Genomic DNA, 12,462 nt, shown 5'->3' with positions numbered 1-12,462 from the left:
AAATTCCAACTTTTGGTTTCGGAACTGAAGTACGATCAGTGGATTTTTTTTCATAAACGATGGCAAACACAAGTATAAATCTTAAAAAATGACTGATAAATTCTTCTAGTTGACAGAACTTATTAATTTGAGAACATAGAAACTTGATTCGGCTCTAATAGTTTCCTATTTCCCTTTCCGGAAGCAGCAAAGGTAGTGTAGAAAAACTTCAAAAGTAGAACCCACTTCGATTTTTCAGCGAAGCTTGAACCGTTTTTCACAAATCTTGATTTAAATTGTGGCTCATGTTGTCTCAAAGACTACTGTGAAATTTTATCCGGATCTGAATTCCGGCTCCGCAATTACAAAGCGATGAGTTTGAAAGCTTTCAAATTGCCATATAAAATGACGATACAAAACCATTTCGCACTGGTACGAGCTGGCACGGAAGAAAAAAAACACAACTCGCCATTACAAACAATGCACACAGCGCGCTTTGCTGAATTTCGTACACGATGTAAAGAAAACGATAACCAGCACCTAGGCTGATTACTTACTCCCTTTCTTAAGATAGAGCATGGCCGATTTTCACAAACTTATACCGTTTTCGTTTTTGAACCTAGACGCGGGCTACTCTGACTCCGAGTAAAACGAACACGTGGTACGCGCCCTAAACAACAACTCATGAAAAAAAGAAATAATAAACAAACTCGGCTGGATGCGTGGTGCGACCCGAGAAAATTTTCAGAACGAAACTACGCGATTGGAGTCCGATCTAGAGCGACCTTAGGTTGCTAAAACAAACATATCAAACGTTGTTTGGGCGACTCTGGGTCAGCTTTCGGGCTGCTCTGATCAATAAACGAAAACGGTATTAGATTCTAATTAAAGGTCTTATGATCCCATACTTAGTTTTAGAATTTCATCCGAATACAACTTTCGGTTCGAGAAATACGGGGTGAAAAGTATTGACAAATGCATAGCGTCACTTCAACCGCAAAGCCTACTATTCCAACCGTTAGTTATTGTCGTTCTATCAAACTAATTCCGGCTGTCCTGGTTCCCGATTTTCCATTCCGGAAGCAGCAAAAATAATGTTTAAATACTCCAAAATTAAACTCAGAATATTTTCTCAGAGATGACGTATACGTGCTTTAATGACTGGTTTTTGATTGTTGTATTATAATGAACGGTTTTTCTCGGTCTAAAAAGTGAGGCAGACGATTTGTTTTTTAATTTGCCCGACGTTTCGGCGATTTCAAGGGAAAAGTACGGAAGTGAAGTTTACTCAAGATTTAGTTGTAGAGAAGACATATTTTAACAATAAAAAAATGGATATTTCGGGAACTCACTTAGTCTTGTCGGTCTTTGTCGAACTCGTTTGTAGCAAACGGTAAGAAGTTTTTTTTTCAAAATAATAGAACGGATTCTGTATCAGCGGCATAAAATTTTCTTCCATTGTATTTATTATGGTCACAATACTTTTATCTGCGCGTACTGCTGTCTGGTATTTGAAGATGGTGGGTATGAATTTTTTGTGGGTACAATTGTAGATTGTGAGCCAACGAGACTAGCATTGTTGGTGTGTGTTACAGTAGCTATATTTCGTTGAGTGTTTACTATTTCAACTGTGTGTAGAATGCCTACGTGAGTTGGGTTGAGACCATTGGTTGTGCTTATTATATGATACATTTGCATTGTTTTTTTCTAAAAATATGTCTTCTCTAACAACTAAATCTGAAATAAACTCCACTTCCGTAGATTTCCCTTGAAAAAGACCATCTAAAACTGCTGAAACATCGGGCAAATTTAAAAACAAAACGTCTGCCTTATTTTGTAGACTGACTGAGAATAGCCGACTTACGGTTCCGGAGCTACTGAGTTAAGCGTTGAAAAGCAAAAAAGGGGATTTTTTTTTATCAATTAGGTTCAAAACAGGTTCCAATTTGAAGGTCATATTTGTTGTTGGTGATACGAACCAACGTCGGCTATTCCGGTCCTCGAAATTAGGTTTTATAAGTATTGGAAATAATGATAAAAAACTGCAAAAGGAATCCCTGAGTTCGTTGTGGATAATACTTCCAGTTCCGGAACTACAGGATGTTTTGATTCGTAGATTTTTCAAGATTACGTTCGAATAAACTTTACTGTTTCTATTCAATGAACAGTTGTTTTTAGCAGTGTTGGCGATTGGCGAAAATTTGACAGAAGCTGCTATATTGCTATCTATATTGTATAAAACATTTTCAATCCGGTAGAAGATGCTACAAGAAATCGAGTCTCTCAATGCATGAACCGTGAGAGAATTTTGCCACATTTCCTTGCTCCACTTCATAATCTGAGTATTTCACGCCCTTGAAAAAATTACAATCTGATAATGATCGTTGCTGTGTGGAATTTCCCAAGAGAGAATCGCAAGTTGACAATTATCGCAGAAAATCGAATCGATGATTCGACTTAATGATTCTCAAACTAGGTTGCAATATTTCAAAACCCTTGTGTGGAGCATTCACATACATTTTCATAGACACAACTTATACAAAGGTTATACGCACATAGTTAGAATAAGCGGCAATAGTAAAATGATTCTATTGCAATTATCAACTGCCTGTATAGATTCGAATCGCGAAACGAGAATAAGCGACCATTTGTTGCTTCAGAGAGGAGCCCCACAGCAACGTGCTAACCTTTGATTCTCAGAAATGTCATCGAGAGAAATTCGCTCTCGCACTGGTGTCGATTCTATGTTAAATGAGCCATGCCGGGTTTTTGTTGCTGCGATGATATCCGTCTCTCTTTGATGGCACTGATTCAATCGTGTGAAGAGTTGCCAGTGAGCGTTCTTTGATACGATAAAAGCCATCCTTGGTTTTTGGAACTCCATAGTAAGATCTATGACGGTATGAGTAATATGAGTAAGGCATAATTGCACCACAAGGTGGTTCCACTTATGGCACGGATACTTCTTAGATTTCCCTCCACTAGGTCAATCTACCTTGTTTGCAGTGCTCCTAATATTTTTGTATAAATCGAGAAATATATGCAAGAATCGTTCGCAGTTGTCCAATTTGTGGTCGTCGGCAATTAATCGTTTCGTTCAAATTTCCAGAGATTCTCTTTCCGTGTGCATATTTACTAGAACCCACTGACGCGTACTTCGTTACTAGAACCGGGGTTCGTCCTGGACCAAGTCCATTCAGTCTAGTGTGGTGAGCTGTTTATTGTTGGCTGACTTTCTCATTCGAAACTGTTATCACGGTGAATCAGCACCGTTATCCCGGCACCGTCCGGTGGCACACTTTAAACTCTCGCAATAATTTCAACGAAGTTTTTGTATTCACGCATTACCCGTTTCTTCCCCCACTCACTTGCCAACCGGGCATTGGTTTCACAGTGTCTGGAGTTAGGAGGATCATCGCCCTAGCGAATGCTATTGTCCGGTATGGTGAAAATCAACTGTGAAATCTAGTGGCACGAAAGGGTAATGGTCCCGCAACTGGATTACAGTGTGGTTCAATAAAAAGATAATGCGCTGAATAATTGTTCAATGTGGTACTCAAATATCTCTAATTGTAAAGAATAATTTTGTTTGCTCTGAATCACTTTCAGATTCTATTTATTTAATGAATTTATGAACGATAATAAATCGTCATGCTGTGAACTATTTTCACCGTTTTCGTTTTTGTTCATTGTTCTAACGCTGTTCGTATTTTTTCGATTACTGTTAAAAGTTCGTACTTATTTTTTTGGCTTACGGAAGCTCCAGATTTGATTTATTGAAGTGCGGCTTCAGTTTAGCTGTTCGACATGTTTTGCATCTTTTCCGAGACATACTGTACAGTGTCCCGGTTTTGCTCCGATGCGCCTCCAATGGTATTAGATAAGTTTACATAATGCATCATCATGCTTCCGTTGTCGGAGCGGATTTACGGCACTCGCTGTTGGTTCGTTGGGTGAACTACTCGGTGTCGGTGGATCAGCTCACATGGTTCCAGTGCCGTTGAAAACTTGGTAAACGTTTGTTGGTAAGTTTGGTTCACAAAAAATATTCATGAGCGTTACTTTTTCTTCCTGAACGTTTTTCTTGGCAGCTATTAGTTTGGCAGTTTGCTGCTGCATAGTGGCTTGCAATGATGAGCTTAACCAAAGTAGAATGCATGCAAGTCAGTTGATCTTGCAATCTGTTCCAGTCGTTGCCCAAACAGTAAATATTACTTTGATTACTTTCGGAAGTGTAAAATTTTTTTACATTACCTTTTGTTGCAAAGCAATTATTTTCTTTTGGTTAAATAACCCGCTGAAGCAGCCAAATAACCTGAAACTCAGTTTAGATTCAGTCACATGTTTTATTTTTTGCATCGCATGGGTAGTGGTGAGCTCACTAGAGCCGCATCCTTTGTCGCCATTTTTTTCCAGGTAGTGATTTGTCAGCAATGCTATCGTTTTCCATCAGTTCATATCTCATTGCGAACTTAACTGCATATTTTATGTCGTATTTACGCGAAATAATAGTATTGGCAAGGCTGTTTTGATACTTGGTTTAGTGTTTATATGACCAACTAGGGATCTTTCCAATGGAATGCAACTGTGAAAACGGGAAAAAGGAAATTGCTTAGTCTGAGTAGGATATATGGGTTCTCTGATGTGTCGAGTATAAAACTGAAATAAATCGCATTTGTTTTTTCAATTATTAAAAGATGGTTTTGCTTGAACGAACTTGTTCAGATTTAGTGAAATATGTAACAAAATTTAACGGTAATAATATAACAAATAGAAAGACACATAAAATTACACCTTCAAAAAAGATCCTCGTGTTAAATCTAAAAAGCTAAATTTAAAAGCAAAACCTGTGCCTCCTGGTTTGTCAAATTCACAAACAAATCTAGGAACTAGCACAAGAAAAGACAATAATCCAGTGGGCTCCGTTTCACAGCCACCATCAGGATTACTGAAGTTTTCAGAAATTGTAGAATGGATGTTCGCAGCATTCAATATTTCTGAACCTCTGAAGACCATCATAACGGTATTCCTTCCAATAGCTAGAACTTTTTTGAAACAGTTACCAGCTCAATGGCCAGTTCTCTCAGGTTTTGTATCATTTGATGGATAATTTATCATCCGCCGCAAATGATTCAACCACTGTGCTGCAGTGGAATGGTCGGAGCATCATGCCAAAACTTGATTCATTTAAAGTTTTGTTGCATAGTCAAAAATGTGATGTATTTGCTTTGTGCGAAACATGGCTTACACCAAACATAGCCTTAAATTTTAATGACTCTAATAGTATACGTCTCGATAGAGACTCCCCGTATGAAGAAGTGCTTTTAGAAATTAAGAAATGTTATTCCTTTTAGAGATTAAACACTCCTTCGACTTCTAGTATGGAAGTTGTTGCTTGTCAAATAAACATTAAAGGAAACGACATTTGCATTGCTTCGGTATATAATCCTCCAAGAGCTCAAGTTGGACAACGACAGCTTAATGAAATGGTCGAAGCCCTTCTTGCTCCACGTTCGATTTTAAGAGATTTCAATTCGCCCGGAATGATGTGGGGTTCCGTTTACAATGAGAGCAGATCATCTTTAATATATAATATTTGCGACAAGTTTAGCATGACGGTACTAAATAAGGGTAGCATGACACGGATCCCAAGACCTCCTGCACGTCCAAGTGCATTAGATTTATCTCTTTGCTCGACTTCAATGCGCTAGACTAGATTGCACCTGGAAAGAATTTCCTGATTTACACGGTAGTTATCATTTACCTATCATCATCTCAATTAGCAGTAACAAAGGCATTGCTAATTCAGTTAATATTCCATATGATTCGACAAAAAATGTTGACTTGATTAAAGAATGGAGTATCTCTTTGGAATACGGTCAGACGAATGAGGAATCGTAACGTAGGAAATGAGAATGATGAATACTCGAACCGATGGATATTTGATTTTGCGATTATTAGGGAGTCTTCTCCAAATAATGGTTCCATTGATAGCTCCCTTCCAAATAATGGATCCATTGATAGCTCCATTTCTTATCAATTTTCCATAGCACTCATGTCTTGTAACAATAACGCTCCTGGGTTGGGAAGAATTAAATTCAACTTGGTGAAGAATCTGCCCGACCTTGCTAAAAGACGTTTGTTGGAATTGTTCAACAAGTTTCTTGAGTAAAATATTGTCCCACCTGACTGGAGGCAAGTGAAAGTTACCGCCATTCAAAAGCCGGGGAAACCAGCTTCCAATCACAACTCATACAGACCCATTGAAATGTTGTCCTGTATCAGAAAATTGTTCCAAAAAATTATTTTTCGACGTCTTGATACTTGGGTCGAGTCGATCAGGCCGAGGGTTCGAAAGCTGTACAGTACGATTCTTGCTGTAAATTTGAACTGCATAATCATGGAAGACGAATCCTACGTGAAACTCGATTACAAATCCTTGCCGGGACCACAATATTATACAAACATCGATTGATGTCGAAAAATTTGGTAAGAAAGCTATGGTCTGGCAAGCAATTTGTAGCTGCGGTAAGATTTCGAAACCCTTCATCATCACTGCTTCAATGAACAACGAAATATACATCAAGGAATGTTTACAAAAACGACTTCTACCCATGATCCCATGATTCGAAGCCACAAGGATCCTGTTGTCTTCTGGCTAGATCTTGCTTCTTGCCACTACTCGAAATCAATGGTAGAATGGTATACTATCAATAATGTCACTTTCGTCCCAAAAGACACGAATTCACCAAATTCCCCACAACTTCGACCAATTGAGTAATTTTGGGCATTAACGAAGGCACATCTTAGGAAAAATGTCTCGGCAGCCGAAACCATTCAACAGTTCGAAAAAGATTGGAAAATAGTGTCAAAACTTGTCGCCAAGAAGTCTGTACGGAATTTAATGAGGAACGTTCGCCAGCTAGTCTACAATGGCTAAGTAGCAAATGTTGAGAATAATATTCTGTTCTTGTAGTCTAATATTATCAGTATATCGAATAAAATTTGAACATCTAACACTTGTGAATTATTTGCAGCGAAATCAAAGTGAGTCCATACTTTCTGGGACAGTCTTTATATGCGAAAATTTTCAGTAGTATGAGATAACTACAATGAATTCAAAATTTAAGTTTTCGGATTTGTTTGGTATGAACGAGCGTTGAGATGAAATTCAGTGCCAAAACAAGGCGCGCAATATTTCAACCACATGGATTTAACGAACCGTCGCACAAAACGTATCGTGCAAACCGACACATAGAAATAGAAAATATTTTCAATTAAAGAGTGCAGTGAGCATACTTCATACTTTGAGGGTATGATAGGTAAGTTATTGAAATTAATGTCATGTTAATTTCCAACGTACATTTAAAAATCCTAGATGGCTGGAAATGATTTGGTGTAAATTTTTAATTTATGAATGCACTCAGATGAAACCCTTTTTTTTTGCTTTCGTGTGTTTTGCCTTGTAATTTTACGGTTACAATTATGTAAGTGGCGTATATAAATTAAACAAAATCCTCACAATCAATCAACTAGTACTTGCGATTATCGATATTCGTATGTGTGGAAAAAGCATATCTGTTCTATTCGTATTCAAGTCATCCAGTTATCGCCCCTCTTCTTCCTTTTGATCATATCTTAAGCGATAATTTTGTGGGTTGAACATCAAGGTTCAGAGTTTTGTTGTTGCTTGTTTCATGAAGGAAAATCTCGGACGTGATTTTTGATGTGGAACACACCTTTATTTTCTATATAGAGGTGCAAATCAGAAGCTCAAGGAAAAATACAAGTAGAAATGTGGTCAGATTTTAAACACTTACAGCTCAGTCCATTTTGTATCAATTATCAATATTACTTCATCATTTGATTCGGAATATTTCTAAGTTTCGATTTGAATGTATCAAGCCACGTATTTTCAATTATAAATGGTTTTGAAGGAGTAAGCGATATATCAAAGGGAAAGCATCGCTCTGATTGGTCAATCAATGCAAAAGTGAAACTGTTGAAAAAACGCGAATCTATAAATAGAAGCGAAATTATAGCTAACGTTTCAGTCCTACGCGTAGCATGCTAGAGGTAGGTTGTTGCTTTGCTAGACAGCAAGACAAAAAGTGCCATAAAACGATTTGAAGCTTTAATTGGTATGCTCTGATCTTGTGTCATGCAAGCTCGGATGAAATTCCATGTTATGTCGTTTCACCTGAGAAATTGACAACTACCCCAGGGTAAATTTTAGGTGCTTAAGATTTATTTCTAATTTATATAAGATGAACTCGATTGATAATAAGAAAAAGTTTATCGCTTCAACCGAAATCGTTGAATAGTAGAGAAACTTAACGTTATAAAAATAACTGCTTGCATACAAAACTTGAACACAAGCTTGGCAAAGAGAAGCTTGAATAATCGAAATCCGTATCGCAAGTATGTACAAAGATAAAATTGCATACATTTGGGATATTGGTGTGATTTCGTCGGCTATGAAACAAATACAAATCAACACAAACAATGTTCGGTGTTGGTTCCTAATCAAAATGAATCTAAGCAGACTCTCGTGCAATTGCGGATTCAAACGGGTGACGATTGATTGAACTGTTTGATGTCGATCATTAGAAATTTTGGTTGCCTTGTTCCATACCAATGGCTCGAAGAACCCCATGGGGCTGATCCTTGTAGTTTTTTCAGTCATTGATTTTGATTTAGAAAATCTCTTGAACTGATTTTTTCACGAGTGATAATAAAATGAACCTTTTCTGATCACGATTTTGTTACCTCTGGAATAGCTTTGTTAGAAATCGGAATAATATGAACCTTAGACTGCGTTTAGTGGAGAAAATCATAGCTACAAGAAGTATTTTCATTACTCCTGTTGGTGTTGTCGGTAAACAGAGAAATAAACAATTGATGTTTGATATGTCCAAAAATGACCTACTCGGTGTAATTGTTTCCATTGTCAACATTGTGCCCACAAATCATTCAGCCCTCAGCAAGCCAACTGACCATATTCTTGAAACATTGCACGTGTTCTGTTTGTACATTATGAGCGCCATAAATTCAACAGCTCACACGTACTGCCCGAATTCCCCCAAACGCCATGGGAAACTAATAGCTCATGCTGTTTTCACTAATTGCCATAAATAATGCGGCTACGAAGCATGACTGCAAGTGGGAAATCAAAACTGTACGAACTTGCATTGCACCCGCCGCAATACGTTCGAACAAATCAACCTGCTTACGGTGTAATGCTCCACTTTCTCGAACACACTCGAGCGGATATAATCAATTTAATCCCCGGCACGATTCGTTGAACGTCACTAACTTAGCTACTGTTCTCCTTCTCTCTCTCTCACACACACACTCTTTCAGGCGAACATCCGGAGGCGATGCAGCATGGCGGCCAGCTGCGGATAGGCGATCCCCTGCACGTGTTCGTCTTCGTAATCATTACACTGCTGCTCGGTAATCGATGAAGTTTGCTTCTCTTACCAGGATTTGTGTTGAAGGCGTAAGCGAGAGTCCACCGAGCTGGACTGGACTGGACTGGACAGGGCGAGCAATGGTAGCATATTGTATATGTATAGATATAATGAAATGACGTCCCACTGTGGGGCGACGGTCCACTGGAGAACAACGGATCCACGGCGTATTTCTGTGCAATGGACAGTGAAACTGGTGATTTAATTTTTTGCAATCAACATTTAGGCTTATACGTGATTTTGGAACCAGGTTTAGGTTGCCGTGCGTGTGAATGTGTGAATTTGACGGATTTATCGTTCGGTTGTGACAATCACCGAAACCGAAACAACGCGTTGGCTCTGTTTGCAATCGACACTCGGTCCGTTTCATCGAAATTCAAAGCGAAATTGCTTTTCATATCTGGACACAGCAAATCATCCTGTTTCTAACCTTCGGTTTTGATACCATCACTGTTATACAATGCAAATATGAAAATTCAAATGAAAAATATCCCATTTCATAGATCCGTCGAAATAGCGATATAAATGTTATGACATGAAAGCACCTTCGGTTGATGGTACCGGTTTGAGTAGTGGGAAATTTCCGAAAAGAAATTATAATCTCGTTTCGGTTGTAAATTGATGCTTCTCAATTATGTCGATTATCCTTTTTTTTCGTTATTAATATCACGTGTCATTCGACGGGGCTCGAAAGTCCAAGCCTCCCAAAAAATAAATTCTGTGAATTATGATTTATTAATGATTTGATTATCTCCCGATGAAAAAAAATGTTACTATTGAAATTAATTGATATGAAAGCTGGCTATCAAATCACATACCATATCCAATTTTGTCATTGTTGCTCTGATTGAGATCAGTCTTCAGTTCGCTAATCTCACCCCAAAGCTAGTTTTATTGCGTACGATTGATCAATGACGCTTCACTGGACCATCAGCTGTATGTGACTAGCCTAACGTGTTGATGCCGAGCCGTGTAATCATCCGTGGGTGATGAATTATTGATTTATGTGATTATTATCCTTGCTGTTGATTCAACGGACAAGAGCCGAATGAATGTCCATAGAGGTATAAAATTGTGCGATATACGGAATCTTTGAGATTACGCATGTTTTTATGAAACCAATGTTGATTTATATTGCGTAACTGAAGTTGTAGATACACCTGAAAGGAAATATTGAGCCGAATCGAAGATAAGTTTTAAATATATCATAATAAGTTGAGATTGTTTCCTTTCATCATCCGAAATTTCACAATCCACCGCATGTCATTCCGGTCAGTTGCCACCGATCGTAATTATTAATTAAATATTTATTTTTACTTATTTCGTCAAATAAATTTAGACTACATGTAGATGATTTACAATGTTTTATTTATATGCTACGCATTATTTCCACGACAAAGCTGGAACTTATTTCGATTTTTGAACATAGTAAGGTCAAGTTGTTCGCAGTATTGATTATAATGGCGCATTATTTGGTTGACTGGATTCGGACTCGTAGTTGACGACCAGGTAAGTGAAAATTCAGTAGTAGTGAAGATAACTGAACGCTCTGATAAATAATGTCGTTGATAAAATAAAACATTGCTAACTAAGGGCATTCTCCAAGTGTCTGTATACGGATGAGCATGCAGCGTGCTTTATATCATAGAAGAGGAAATGCGGTTCAGTTTCATTTACGGGGTTCGTATGGAAGACATTGTTTCTGGATCGATTCAATGCAATTCGTGAGTAGAAATATATATATATATATATATATATATATATATATATATATATATATATATATATATATATATATATATATATATATATATATATATATATATATATATAGATATATATATATATATATATATATAAATATATATATATATTTATATATATATATATATGGATTCCGTACTAGAATGATATACTTTAAAATGGATCAGGGTCATTATGCCGAAAGCTGTTTCGCCGAAAGCCGTTTCGCCGAATGCCATTTCGCCGAATGCCATTTCGTCGAAAGCCATTTTGTATGAAAGCTTTTTCGCCAAAAGCCATTTCGCCGAAAGGTTCATTTCGCCAAATTCTGAAATCGTCTTGAAATCATAATTGGAATTAATTTAAAACAAAGACAAATGAAAAAAGATAGCGTTAACGAGATTTGTTGATCTCTTATACTTATATTGAGTATCGATACAAGGTATCAAAGTGCAATAAAGTATCGATGCCTGTAAGTACAATTTCCGGGCTCGAGTTTTGGTGACGAAACTAAGATAAGCTCGATAAAAACGATATCTGGCTCGCAAATTCAGCAGCAGCGTATTTTCGAGTGATTTAATTATCTGATAGTCCCGGCCTTACTCTGGCGAATCGCAATACCTTCTGGTTCAGCTTGCGGTTATATGTCCCACTACTACGCCGGTTGATTTGCAATGTTCAACGTTTTAGGGGTTTTTATTGCGAACCACGTTTGGTTATCACAGTGATTGTCTTCTCCTTTCGACTTCCAGAGACTTGGGTGACTCGCATTGATCAGATGCCTAAGCCCGACTCCTCTGGTAAAAGGTAAAAGTTAAGTTACTAGAAGATTTCTACTTGCACAAATGACCCTCTGTCACGTCTTACCTTTCCGTTCTATATATTCACATCTTTGCTCTCCCTTGAGTACTATAATTCTATAATTTTCATTTCCTGTTTTTACAAAATGGTCTCCGATTAGGTGTATATGTTTTTATATTGGGTAGAATGTAACTCAATAAACAATGTTGAAGTAGACTTATGCTTCACCTAATCAGAATTTCGTTCTGGAATGAGATTGCGTCAAAAAAACGTGAGAAAAACGAGTGCACTTTTTCTTCATTTTTTTTCAAATTTCACCCCGTTACTCCCGAACCGGAAGTTTGATCCGGGTTAAATTTAATAGCAGCCTAAGGGACTAAGAGGTCTTTCATTTGAATCTACGTAGGCGCTGCTTATATTTCTGGAACTGGCTATAATCTGGAAACACCAAAATAAAGTTTGACAT

The 12,462-nt window shown here is 37.6% G+C and overlaps 1 protein-coding gene across 1 annotated transcript in view; it reads left to right on the top strand.

Annotated features, from left to right (window-relative positions):
• Positions 1-10,671, top strand: part of LOC131428530 (zwei Ig domain protein zig-8-like) — a 375,236-nt gene extending 364,565 nt beyond the window's left edge. The window contains exon 8 of the mRNA XM_058592530.1: positions 9,343-10,671. Within this exon, the coding sequence (XP_058448513.1) occupies positions 9,343-9,446 (104 nt within the window). The 3' untranslated portion in view covers positions 9,447-10,671. The remainder of the gene's footprint in view (positions 1-9,342) is intronic.
• Positions 10,672-12,462: the final 1,791 nt, after the last annotated feature.

Source organism: Malaya genurostris, chromosome 2 (assembly GCF_030247185.1).
Source record: "Malaya genurostris strain Urasoe2022 chromosome 2, Malgen_1.1, whole genome shotgun sequence".
Lineage (NCBI taxonomy): Eukaryota > Metazoa > Arthropoda > Insecta > Diptera > Culicidae > Malaya > Malaya genurostris.
This window is presented reverse-complemented; position numbering and strand designations above follow the sequence as displayed.